The 11,523-nt window shown below is 40.7% G+C and overlaps 1 protein-coding gene across 1 annotated transcript in view; it reads left to right on the top strand.

Moving 5' to 3' along the window:
* CAPN10 (calpain 10) overlaps positions 1-11,523 on the top strand; it is a 16,017-nt gene that overhangs the window by 3,216 nt on the left and 1,278 nt on the right. The window contains exons 2-11 of the mRNA XM_010136716.1: positions 550-681; positions 896-1,092; positions 2,695-2,912; positions 3,236-3,377; positions 4,862-5,028; positions 5,581-5,864; positions 6,357-6,559; positions 8,516-8,771; positions 9,973-10,172; positions 10,780-10,825. Of these exons, the coding sequence (XP_010135018.1) occupies positions 550-681; positions 896-1,092; positions 2,695-2,912; positions 3,236-3,377; positions 4,862-5,028; positions 5,581-5,864; positions 6,357-6,559; positions 8,516-8,771; positions 9,973-10,172; positions 10,780-10,825 (1,845 nt within the window). The remainder of the gene's footprint in view (positions 1-549; positions 682-895; positions 1,093-2,694; positions 2,913-3,235; positions 3,378-4,861; positions 5,029-5,580; positions 5,865-6,356; positions 6,560-8,515; positions 8,772-9,972; positions 10,173-10,779; positions 10,826-11,523) is intronic.

The raw sequence follows: 11,523 nt of genomic DNA, 5'->3' as shown, positions 1-11,523 counted from the left end.
CCTGCTGAGGGCTGATCAGTTCATTTCCATCTCTTGCAGTGTTTACAGGTGAGAAAAGAACCACTTTCAGATCTGATTAAGTGTTCAGGACTTTGTATTTGAAACTACCTCCTTTGCTAGCAAGTAATCTATTTTTATTTGCCTTGGAAAAAGTCTTTCCCCAGTGCTAGCTTGGAGACTTTTGTGACTTGCTATGTGCAGTTCAAAGGGAATGGCATCAGTTCTATCTCAGCTGATGGTATATCTAGCAAGGAGCTCATGAGGTGTGTTGTCTTTCGCTTACTGGTGCCTCTGCTCAAGTTGCACCTGATGGTGACATTTGTGTGCTAAAATTCGTGTGGGAACTAGATTTACCTCGCATGAAGTACCTGTAAAATAGCCAAAAGGCAGTAATTTGCTGTTGCCTGCTTAAGGTGTGTCTGAAAAGGCAATGTTCTAGAGGTAAAAATGCTCTTACTTTGTGAGAGGTCTCTGGAGCCCTCCTCAAACACAGATTTCCTTACAGCGTCATCCAAGATTTGGCTATAACTCTCCTTCTTTTAACTTCAGGACATTTGTTCTGCTCCTCGGTTATTTTCGAACGATCTGCAGGATGTGCAAGTGAAACAAGGAATTTTGGGAGACTGTTGGTTCCTGTGTGCCTGTGTAGCTTTGCAGAAGAGTAAATACCTACTGAATAAGGTACAGAGAAGTTTCATATTTCAGAAGTTTTCTTCACTTGTTCTTGAATCTCAAGCCTCCACGAGTGTCAGTTCTGTTATCTTTAGTGATACCTATTTTCTTGTGCTAATTTTTTCTGTGATTATCACAGATGGTTGATATTAAAAATAATTATTTGTCTTTATTTTATATTATGTATTAATTATTTGTCTTGATTTTGGCTTTTGCCATCTAGGTAATCCCTCCAGGTCAGCCCAGCTGGACAGATGAGTCGTATCAAGGCTGTTTCACCTGTCGAGTGTGGCAGTTTGGGCACTGGGTGGAAGTGACCATCGATGACCGCTTGCCTTGCCTTGGTGGTAAACTCTGCTTTTCCCAGTGCCAGAGAGAGGATTTGTTTTGGCTTCCACTATTGGAAAAAGCTTATGCAAAGTATGTGAACACTCTTTCTGAGGGAAGTATAGGGGAGGTACAATACTTGAATACCTTCTGCTTGCTTATTTTATCTGACTGCTTTGGGCATAGGTCTGTGTATTAGTTGATAATAGAGTACAACAGCTGCTGGTGTTCCCGTACTGGGTTGTGCTCGGGTTGGTCTTCAAACTGTAGATCTGTAAGGTGTCTTTCTAGATGCATATGAGTTAGAAGAGTCTTAGGGAGAGAATTACAGTGAAAAGTGAAAGCTGCAGTGAATTGTCAGGATTCAAATGGTGTTCATTAAATCACCACCCATTGGCATCTAATTTTTAAAAGGGAAATATTTTACTAGTGCAGTGTTTGAGGGCAGCTGATGGCTCAGTGAAAAGCAGAAAGCAAATATTTTCGTGAAAAGCAACGGCATTACCTAAGTTTATGCTAATTGAAGCTGTGGTTTTATGAGTTTCACTGCTGTTTTGTTTAGTTTATTACTTTGAGAAGAAACAACCGTCTTGTTAATGTGTTTGAAAATGCAGCTGTTTTCTGTTTTGTGACACATTCATCAAAATGCTGTCCAGATGGACAAAACAATTTGGAGACAAAGTGCATTGGTAAGAGGCACATCAAACGTCCAGAAGAACTTGGATGAAAGACTGTGTGCTTGTCAGCAGAGGGCAGAAAAGACTCTAAGTGTAATTTATTCAACTGTAGATGCATTGAGCGGGAATTGTAAAGCAGCAGTGGTGTGTTAAAGCTTCTCTGTGTATTTGAAAGGTAATATTGCTTGTTTTCTCTAGAGATCTTACTCTCTCTTGTCTTATTCTATTATAGTCTTGATTTCTTTTGCTGTCTTTTGCATCTGCTGCATTAGGAAGGGTAGTCTCTTGATTTGCGTAAATTGTTGAAAGAACAGCTACTCTGGTGGTTTGTGCAGAGCCAGCAAAAAGAATTGAAGAGGAGGAAGAAAAGTTAGAACGCATCTAATATATCACAAAACTTGCTGTAGTGCACAGATAACAAGAGCAGTTTCTGTATAGGACGAAACGGAGTGTAATAAACTTCTCATCAAATGGAGGAATGGCTGATGCCTCACCTATTCTTTAGATGTTGTATTCTGTGTAAATGAACTCATATGTGCTTTCTCTTGCCTACTTGGGTATATAAGGTAGGGAACAGTCATGATTGTGATATAGAGTGGGGTTGAAAGTATGTAAATCGTGGAATTGCAGAATTGTTTAGGTTGGAAAAGACCTTTAAGATCATCGAGTCCAACTGTTAACCCAGCACTGCCCAGTCCACCACTAAACCGTGTCCGTCAGTGCCACATCTACACGTCTTTTAAATACCTCCAGGGGTGGTGACTCCGACCACTGCCCTGGGCAGCCTATGCCAGTGCTTGACAAGCCTTTCAGTGGAGAAATTTGTCCCAGTATCCAATCTAAACACCCACAAAGCCGATGTTCCCTCTGGGAGGCTGCCAGGAGGTGGGCAGCGCGGGGATCGATGTCCATTACACTCGCCTTGACTGGCCCACAGCAGGCTGTAAGAACCACGTTTCTTCAGTTCTGCTCTTTGCAGACACTTTTTCATGGTGTGTTTTAAATTTTTTTTTAATAGAGTGCATGGATCTTACGAACAGTTGTGGGCAGGACAGGTGGCGGATGCTTTGGTTGATCTGACTGGAGGAATTGCTGAAAGATGGACCCTGAAAGGCCCTGGAAGAAACGTGGAGAAAGAGAAGACCGGTGTGGTTTTGGAGAAGGCGGTGTTTAGAAGATTAATGAATCTGAAGGAACAGTGTGTAATAAGCTGCTCAGTTCTCAATTCCAGACAAGGTAATAGTAAAGGTGGAGACATTTTTAAAGTAAATGTTTACATTTAACAGGGTTCAGAGCACAGGGCAGCCAGCAAATGCATAGTGCTGATTCTAGTACCATATGAGTTTCATGGTGCAGTTTAGTATAACCTTGGATTGCTTTTGAGGAGTGGTTTTTATATTAGACACTACTTTTGTCAGTACTCAAAAACTGCTTTTAAAAACAATTTCCTTTTATCTCAAAATTGCCTTCTTTCACTGTTTTTCAGGATAGTTTAATGTTGCTCATTGTAAAATGTGGATCAGGTTCTGTTTACTTTCAGATGCTTTTCTTCTGTTCAGGTGCAAGCGAACTAGGAGAATTTCATGCCTTTATTGTGATAGACATGTTGAATCTGTCTGAAGTGTCAGGCAAGGAAATTTTCCTCTTACGAATACGAAACCCTTGGGGGAGGCGGTGCTGGAGAGGTCCCTGGTGTGAGGGGTGAGTAGGTTTATTTTCCTCGGGAAAATCATCTGTCAAAGTTCTGAAACACAAAGCATAACTATATATTGCACAGACAAATATTGCTTGATAGGCTGTGGAGGAGAGACGCTTCAGTTTGTTCATAATCCTTCGAAGAGGTCGGTAGTTCACACAGCTCATTGGTTCGAAGGCTGGTCATTTTGATCTATCAGTTCTGGTATTCTAAATTTTCTTAATACCTTTTTCTCAGTTTATCAAAGCATATCTTTTTGTAGAGATAAACTTAAGCTGGTTCATTTTCTGTCTCTGATTTTTGTGGTGCTTTTTTGTTGTTCTGCAATTGATCTAAGTAACTTTCCTCCTGCAGTGTTTGTGACTTATGAGTGGTCACTTGGCTTTACTCAGCTCTTCTCATTTGATCTTGTCTCAGTTGCAGAATACGGCACAGGAGTACGTAAAAAACAAAACACAGCAGAAGGAAGGATGCTTATGTTTTGAGCTTATGTGCTCAAAATAGAATAATAGGAGTAGGAGAAGCTGAAATTGAGTAGGTATAAAGAAGAGTAGGTACAGATATAAAGAAGACATTTGTTTTAAAGGAAACACAGCAATATGTTTAGCAGTTCCTATAGTAGCGTAACATGAAAGGGCAGAGGCTGGTAGCTTATTTTGAGAAATGTTAGCATATTTCAGCTGTGCAAAGGAACATGCAATTCTTGATCCAGGGAGCAAGCTTTCAGCACTGAAGTATGGTAACAATATGATCAGGTTAACAGATGTTTTACAGAAATCGGTTGGTTTGGTTTTTTTCCCCTGAGTTAAAAAGGTGGCTTAATCGCTGGAATTGATTGGGTTTTGCTTTGGTGGTTTTGGTTGTACACTTGGTTTGTTGTTTCTTTGCCAAACAGTAAGTTACCATGTCATTGCAAGGGGACAGCATCTCATTGGGTGGCCTTAGCCCTGTTTTATTCAAGTGCAGAACCGTTCTTTGTTGTTAGCTGAACATACTTGCTTTTGATGGGCCCTAAATAATGAGGTGTTTGAATTCCTGGTTTATCGTGATATAGCCAGCAGATTCATGGGGGTAACCAGCTGCTTCACACAGTCACTGTACAGCATTAATATTCTTTTAAAAGTCACCACACAGCTTGTTCTTTTTTTTCATCGCTATTTTAAGCAACTGTTAAATCCTTTATTTTGCTGTCTTGCTTTGGAGACTGTACGGTCTGTTGTAAGCGAAGCAGCTATTTCACCTGGAAGCACACTGCTTTGTCCAGTCTGGTGTTAGGTTTCTCAGTTTTCTTTGGCATGTTGTGATTCATGCTTTCTATTATCCCTCTCACGGACTAGCAACATGTATACAGAGGTACCCAATGCAAGTATGTGACAATAAACTGGAGAAACCTCCTCTTACTGTCTTGCTTTATAGGATATTGGATAGAACATTGTTACGGAATTTTATTGGGCAAAAAACTAAATGTTGAGTTTTGTCTTATGTCCAGTGGTCAAGGATGGAGCCAGCTAGATCCGGTAGTTGCCTCAGAACTGCTTTCACAGATCCAAGAGGGAGAATTCTGGGTTGACGAAGAGGAGTTTTTCAGGGAATTTGATGAGATTACCATGGGCTTTCCGATCAATGAGGAGGGGCAACTTCAGAGCCTCTATACAGGTGCAGTACAGAAAACATCTCACTCATGCAAATAACGTTATGTCAACGGGAAAGACTCATCTGAATTGCAAATGGATGCAAATAGACCATAATTTCTTTCTCAGTCTTTCCCTCTCCTTTAGACCCATAGGCCTTTTGTGTCTCTAAGGGCAAGAGTAGAGGAACAAGAGGAAACCGAAGATCTTTAGAGGAGTCTTTGATATATCTCTGAAAACTAGTTACTTGCTAGTTTGTTGAGAGACTATTGTTCTCCGTCTAGAAGGCTGTTGTTCTGTGATTTTAATTTATTTTTAATTTTCTTTTTTATGGGAGATAAACTTCAGATTTCTGGAAACAGTTTCTTGTTGTAAAACCATGTCATCAATCTGCCATTACCAGTTGTGACATTATTTCTCATGCCTCTCAAAATCTTGGTCATGAGTATCTGCTCAGAGAAAGTGTCGGGTATGACAGCGTGGTTTCTTGGGCTGGGGCATCTCTGCCATTTATCTGTTGTATAAAATGAAGTAGCCTCTGGTATCTGAAACCCACACTGTTTTCTTGTTTTGTTAGAGAAAGTGCTGTGTCACTCACAGAATCTTTCTGGATCCTGGGTGAGAGGCCAGTCTGCAGGTGGCTGCCGGAACAACAGCAGCTTCCCTACCAACCCGAAGTTCTGGCTCAGAGTCTGTGAGAAGAGCGAGGTCTGCATTGCTCTGCTGCAGAAACAGAGGAAATACAGCGCTGACTGGGCTGGAAGAATTCAAAATCTGACTCACTTAGCAGAGGAAAATGTGTCTTTGTCTGATGGTGCGCGGAGGAAGAACTATCAGGCTGTAGGACTGCATGTCTGGAAGGTAATTCGAGGTGATGTTTTTCTTTTTGCAAATAGAAGTTAGAAAGCATTGCTGAAACTTCTGAGTAAAATCATGCCTTCCCTACAGCAGCGATACGATTCTAATGTTCACTCACTTTTACAACTCTGATTTATGTTAGAATGTTCCTGTTTATCTCACTGCACTTACTGTCTGTACAAACTGCTAGTGGATTAGTACTTTCTTATCATCATCGAGTGCCAAGTAGCGAAATTTTTGGGACTGTTTCAGACTAAGGCATGACATTTCAGACTGATTATTTGATGACTATTCCTAACTTTACTCCTGAATTTTAACTCTTCCTGCTGCTCTTTGATGTTCAGCTTATCTGCTGATACACTCCTCCTTACTTGTCTCCTTTTGTAAATACATGCATGTTTAAAAATGTTTCAAACAGTATTTGATCACTTTTAGCTTATTTAAAAACTCCCTAGTATTCCTAAAACACCACGCGTCGTTATGCACCTATTCTAGGTGGAGAAGAAACGATTTAACCTTCCGAAGACCCTCTCTGCTCCTCCAGTTGTAGGTACGGTCTGCCATTCCTACGACAGAGAGGTGCATGTGTGCTGTGACCTTTTGCCTGGGTTCTACCTTGTTGTTCCCAGCACTTTCCTGAAAGACACAGTAGGGAATTTCTTGCTGCGTGTATTTTCAACGGGAAGGATCTCTCTCAGGTGAGTTTAAAACAAAGCAGAAAATGTCCTATAGTCGTTGACATAAATTTATGAAGTAGAGTACTAAGTGTAAATGGTCAGAATGTTCTGAAGGGTTGTGCAGAGTTCTGTGCAGGTTGTAGCAGTGTTGTTTTGTCTTTGAATTGATGGAAGCAGTGTTCTGTCTCCTTGGGTGTTTTGTTGTTTTTTTGTGAAACTACTACTGCCTCTTGTTAAAATATCAGTTGGAAGTAGTCAGATGAGTAGCACCTTGACTCTAAACTGCAGGCTAGCGTTTTGAGAAAGGGTGTATTTTGTAAAAGAACAGAATAGGTTTCTGCAAAGCGTGTTTCTCGATCTGTGGAAGTTTTCTCTCAGTGATGAGAAAAGTGAAGACGTACCATGGAAGTTAAAAGCAGCTGTTATTGCAATCAGCCACAGAAAAGAAGAGCGCTATATTGTCATGTATGCTGGAAAACACGTGCTAACAGGTTGCCTGATGTGTAACACTGTTACTAGAGACCAATGCATCTTCACGTGCAATTGAGTGTCAGCAGCGGACTGCGATAAAATTATTGGAAGGGTCATTGCATATCGTGTTCTAGCTATCTTCCCATATAACTTGTGACACAAAATAGCCTTTTATAACAGACTTGGAAGAATTTTTCCTTTCTGTTTAATAATACTTGCTTATCCAACAGAAAGTATCAGCAGTGTCAGTTCAGTAGCTTCTGATAACTTTAAATTTTTCTGCCTGTAGCAGACTACATATCTCTCTCAACACTTTAAACTCAATTACTTGTGAGCAATTCTGTGGTGGTGACCGTAGCCTTGAAATAAATACTTAAGAAGACACAGTGATGAGTAGTTGTATGGAGTCAGCAAAGTTGTACCTGCTTCCAATAAACCTGAAAATATCTGAGGTTGTCTAACAGCTTGCATCAGGTAAGCTATATATAGAGGCAAAACACACTGCTGGCAACATTTTAAACTGCTGGAACAGTTGAAAAGCTGTTCAAATTTTCTTTATATTCTGGTAGTACAATATCAGCTCGGATTCTTGGAGACGAACTGGCAAATCACACTACAAAGCCAGAACATCCATTAATCATTTACTCTGTGTAGTTTGGAAGCAAGGTGGCATCACGTTATAGAGCAGATAAAGATCTGCAAAATTATGAGACTAGTTTTGCTATATGGATGCAAGTTTTGGACTTCCTACCAACAGTATATTTGATTTCTGGACATATTTCATCTGTGAAACATGCTGCGCTTTCAGTGATGGGATCAAATTTCTAGTGTTGCTGTTAAGCAGAACACTTCCTCAGACTGAAATGGAGGATGCCAGCCTGGATGTGTGTGTAGGATGTACAATCGCAGAATGTCGTCACAACTGTTATGCGTTCTCATTGGGGAAATTGGAAAGAAGAACAGATGAAATATTTCAAGTTGTGCTGAAATACAGTTTCAAATGTTGCACAACTGATAATGATACTGAATTGTTCCTGTGGCTGTGAGAAGCAGTGCTGGGCTGGGATCGATACAGGGTTAACATTACAGTGATCAAGTCAGCAGGTAAAATGGTGGTTTCCTCTGAGTAAAGACATAGTGAATATAAAAAAGAATGCAATGTATGCCTTGGGCCCACTGAGGCACTTGTCAGAAGACACTGTCAGTTGTACTGCTTTCAACTAGGACAAATAGCATGAGGAAAAAATATGTAAACTGCATTATTGCAAGAGCGTACAGAATTCTTACCTGGTTTTAGTGCACGGCTTGTATATGCCGTGATGTTCTTGTGGAGTTCTGTGAATTGTCTAAGGACTTAATGTTGTACAGTTCTCTTTTCCTCTGTACTGAATGTCTGGAGTATTCATGTAAGTTTGAGTAATACTAGTTCATTTTTGTAAGCTGGTGTTCTAGATTTTTTACAGCCTTTTTACATATTAAGTTTCTTTTCTCTCTTACGTTTGATAGTGAGCTAAAGCCACCAGCCACAGATGCTGCCCTCTCTGAAGAACTCCCGGCAGGTGAATGGGAGACAGTGCAGCTGCATGGATGCTGGAAAAATGGGCAAAGCGCTGGAGGTAGCAGGAACTTCCCCTCCTTCCATATCAATCCCTGCTTTCCCCTCTCCGTTCCTTCAGGACCAGGAAGAAGCAGTGTGAAAGTTACCCTCCGTCAGCACTGCCAAGATAGCAAGTGTCGCCCAATAGGGTTCCACATTTTCCAGGTGAGATGTCTGGTCAGTTTGATTGCTCATTTGCCCCGAGTGAAGGGAAGCCCATCAGGCACTTCAGTGCTCCTTGCGCATGGCCAAGGATGTGCTGCTTCTAGGAGGAACACAGGCTGGTCCTGTGAGGTAATGCCCGGGGAAGTTAATGAATAACTATGTAGTTATATAGCATATAACTGGTTCCACTGAATCCTTGCAACGTTCTAAATTAGTTTAAGAAATGGTGAACTCTTTTGAGAAAGTCTTCTCAGTGTCTTAGAGACTGAGGGCCAGACATTTTTTTGTTAACTAGTTAACTTTTTGTTTACTAGTGATGAAAAAGTAATTATTCATTAGTCCGTTGGCTAGTGGTGTTGAATCTGCAGAAAGATTAAAATTCAAATGGGCTGTGATGTGTTGAACAGGTGATCTGAAACAAAACAAGAAATTATTTGATATGGACAAGTACAGGTTCTACATGTATGTGCCAGTGATCAACTGCATAAATGTAGGATGGGAAGCCTCTGGTTAGGCGGGTACTTCGCAGGGAAAGCTGGCTTTATTTTCAGAAAACGTTTCGAAGAATGTGTTGCTGAAATGGAGAGTCTGGATTTGAGCATTAGGAGGGATCATACAGCTTCAGATATACCATACGTAAAGAAAGATTGAAAGAACGGCATTTTTCATGCCTATAGGAGACCGAGCAGAAGTCTGACATGAATGTTTAGTACCAGAAGGGCCTCTAGAAAGAGGAAGGACACAGTCTGTTCACCATATCCATGAGGTGAAAAACAAGGGCGTTAAGCTGCAGTGAGGAAGAGTGAGGTCGGACAATAGAAAAAGCTTTTCAGTTGTGTGGGTAGTGGGTTGTATAAGCTGTCTACAAACATGCTAGGAATGATTTATCTGTACTTAACACCCCCATCTGGGTTTTCTGGAAGCCTTTCCAATCCCTCTATTCTATAGCTCTGTACAGAAGGGTGAATATTTATAGTAGAATAGATACGGAATGTACCATACTGTGGTAAACCAGGAACTTAACACTGTGAGGCCTGAAGTACATGGGAAGATAGGCATGTTTTCACTCTTTTTTTTTAAGGAAAAGGATATGACTTTCACTTTTATCTTCTGCCTCCCTTCCTCACTTCATTCTCTCCTTCACTTTTTTTCACTTCACTTTTCCTGGTTTTTTTTTTTTTTTTTTTTTTTTTTTTTGCAGGTGCCTAACAGCAGCTGGAAACCACATACTTCCTCTTTCCTACACTTGGAGCCACTGGTTAGCTGTGTGCCTCACTGCTATTCTCAGGAAGTAAGCCAGCTCTGCAGGCTTCCTGCGGGAAGTTACGTCATTATACCTTCCACGTACTTGCCCAACATGGAAGGCAGTTTTACAGTGGTCATAGCAACCAGAATAGACAGGTAAAAATACATTGCCTTCCATTTGCATTTCTAGTATTTTTAGTGTGTGTATTACAGCATGTGTGAAAACAGTCACTGTAGTGATGCGTTCTCACTTCTGATAGAAAATCTTGGGGGTTTTTAAAGTTTTTGTGTTGCTGTTGGGTTTGCAAGCACTGCGAACCACTTGGATTATGTTGGAAGAATGACAAAAAAAAGGAGTATTTGTTAATTTTCTTGCATCAGTTGCTAAATAACGTGTCTAGTGCTGGAAAAGATGGCACCAAGGCAACTAATTAGTAACTATATCTGGATATTAGGACTTATGCTGAAATTTTACTAAGGTTTTTACTAAACAGGGTTGTTTTTGAGAAAATGCAATGAGTATGAGGCCTTATTCCAGGTAGTTCCTCCTGATGTGAATAATAACAGGTCTAAGTCGGAATTTGTAGATTCCGTAAGGTTGCAGTAAGATTCCATAAAATTGCATCAAGATTCCCTAAGGGAAAGGATGTGGAATAAAGCCTAGCTTAACCCTCTTCTCCTTTTGAAGTGGGATAAATGATTGATGTTTACAAGATCCCCCAGTGCTCTGTGCGGAAATAAGTATGGTTTGGGTTTCCAACAGGAAGCGCGTTCACAGCCGGGAGACACTTGGACAAGTATTGCAAGAAGTAAGTGATGCATTTTTCATTTCAGTTGTTCCAAAGGGGTTGCTGAGGCATCTTCGAGGCTTAGGTATTAACTGAGAGTCACGTAATCGTGGACTGGACTTGGAATGCTGAGTGTTCCCTTGCTGCCCGCTGATAATGAGTAAAGCAGCTGATCATTGGGTTTTGTTGCTCAGCTGGAGAAGTAGCACTTGTCAGCGCGAACAAAGTCTGTCTTTTCTCACCTCTCGGATATACAGAAGTTTCTGTATGACTGTTTTATAAAGTCGTTATTTACCCCCTCGAGTCATTCTGTAGGACCAATCTCTGCTGTAATGTCTGTGAGAAATTGGACATTAGTGATGTGGTTGTGGTTGTAGTTGACTTCTACATCTGCTTTCAAGAGTGTAAACACTCTTTATGCCTTTGGATATATTTTGGTGTATTCATTCTTGGCGTCAACATGGTTCTGCTAGCTGTAATTATGTATTGTATCCTTCCATCTGATTGGCTTTGATATTAATTTGGGATACATTACAATTTATAAGTCCTAATGATACTATAATGTTGTAAAGACTTAAGGAAACACGGTAAAAAGAGAGGAAAAGCAATCAGGCATTCCAAAGGTTGGCTTTCACCACACTAGAGTTTAGTTTTTAATTTGTTTCCTCACAGCCTCCACTTAGCATCCTACTGTTACACTCATTACTGGAGTGCGAGCA

The sequence above is a fragment of the Buceros rhinoceros genome, unplaced genomic scaffold (genome assembly GCF_000710305.1).
Source record: "Buceros rhinoceros silvestris isolate BGI_N320 unplaced genomic scaffold, ASM71030v1 scaffold10975, whole genome shotgun sequence".
Classification (NCBI taxonomy): Eukaryota; Metazoa; Chordata; class Aves; order Bucerotiformes; family Bucerotidae; genus Buceros; species Buceros rhinoceros.
Note: the sequence above shows the minus strand (reverse complement) of the source record. Positions and strands in the feature narration are given on the sequence as shown.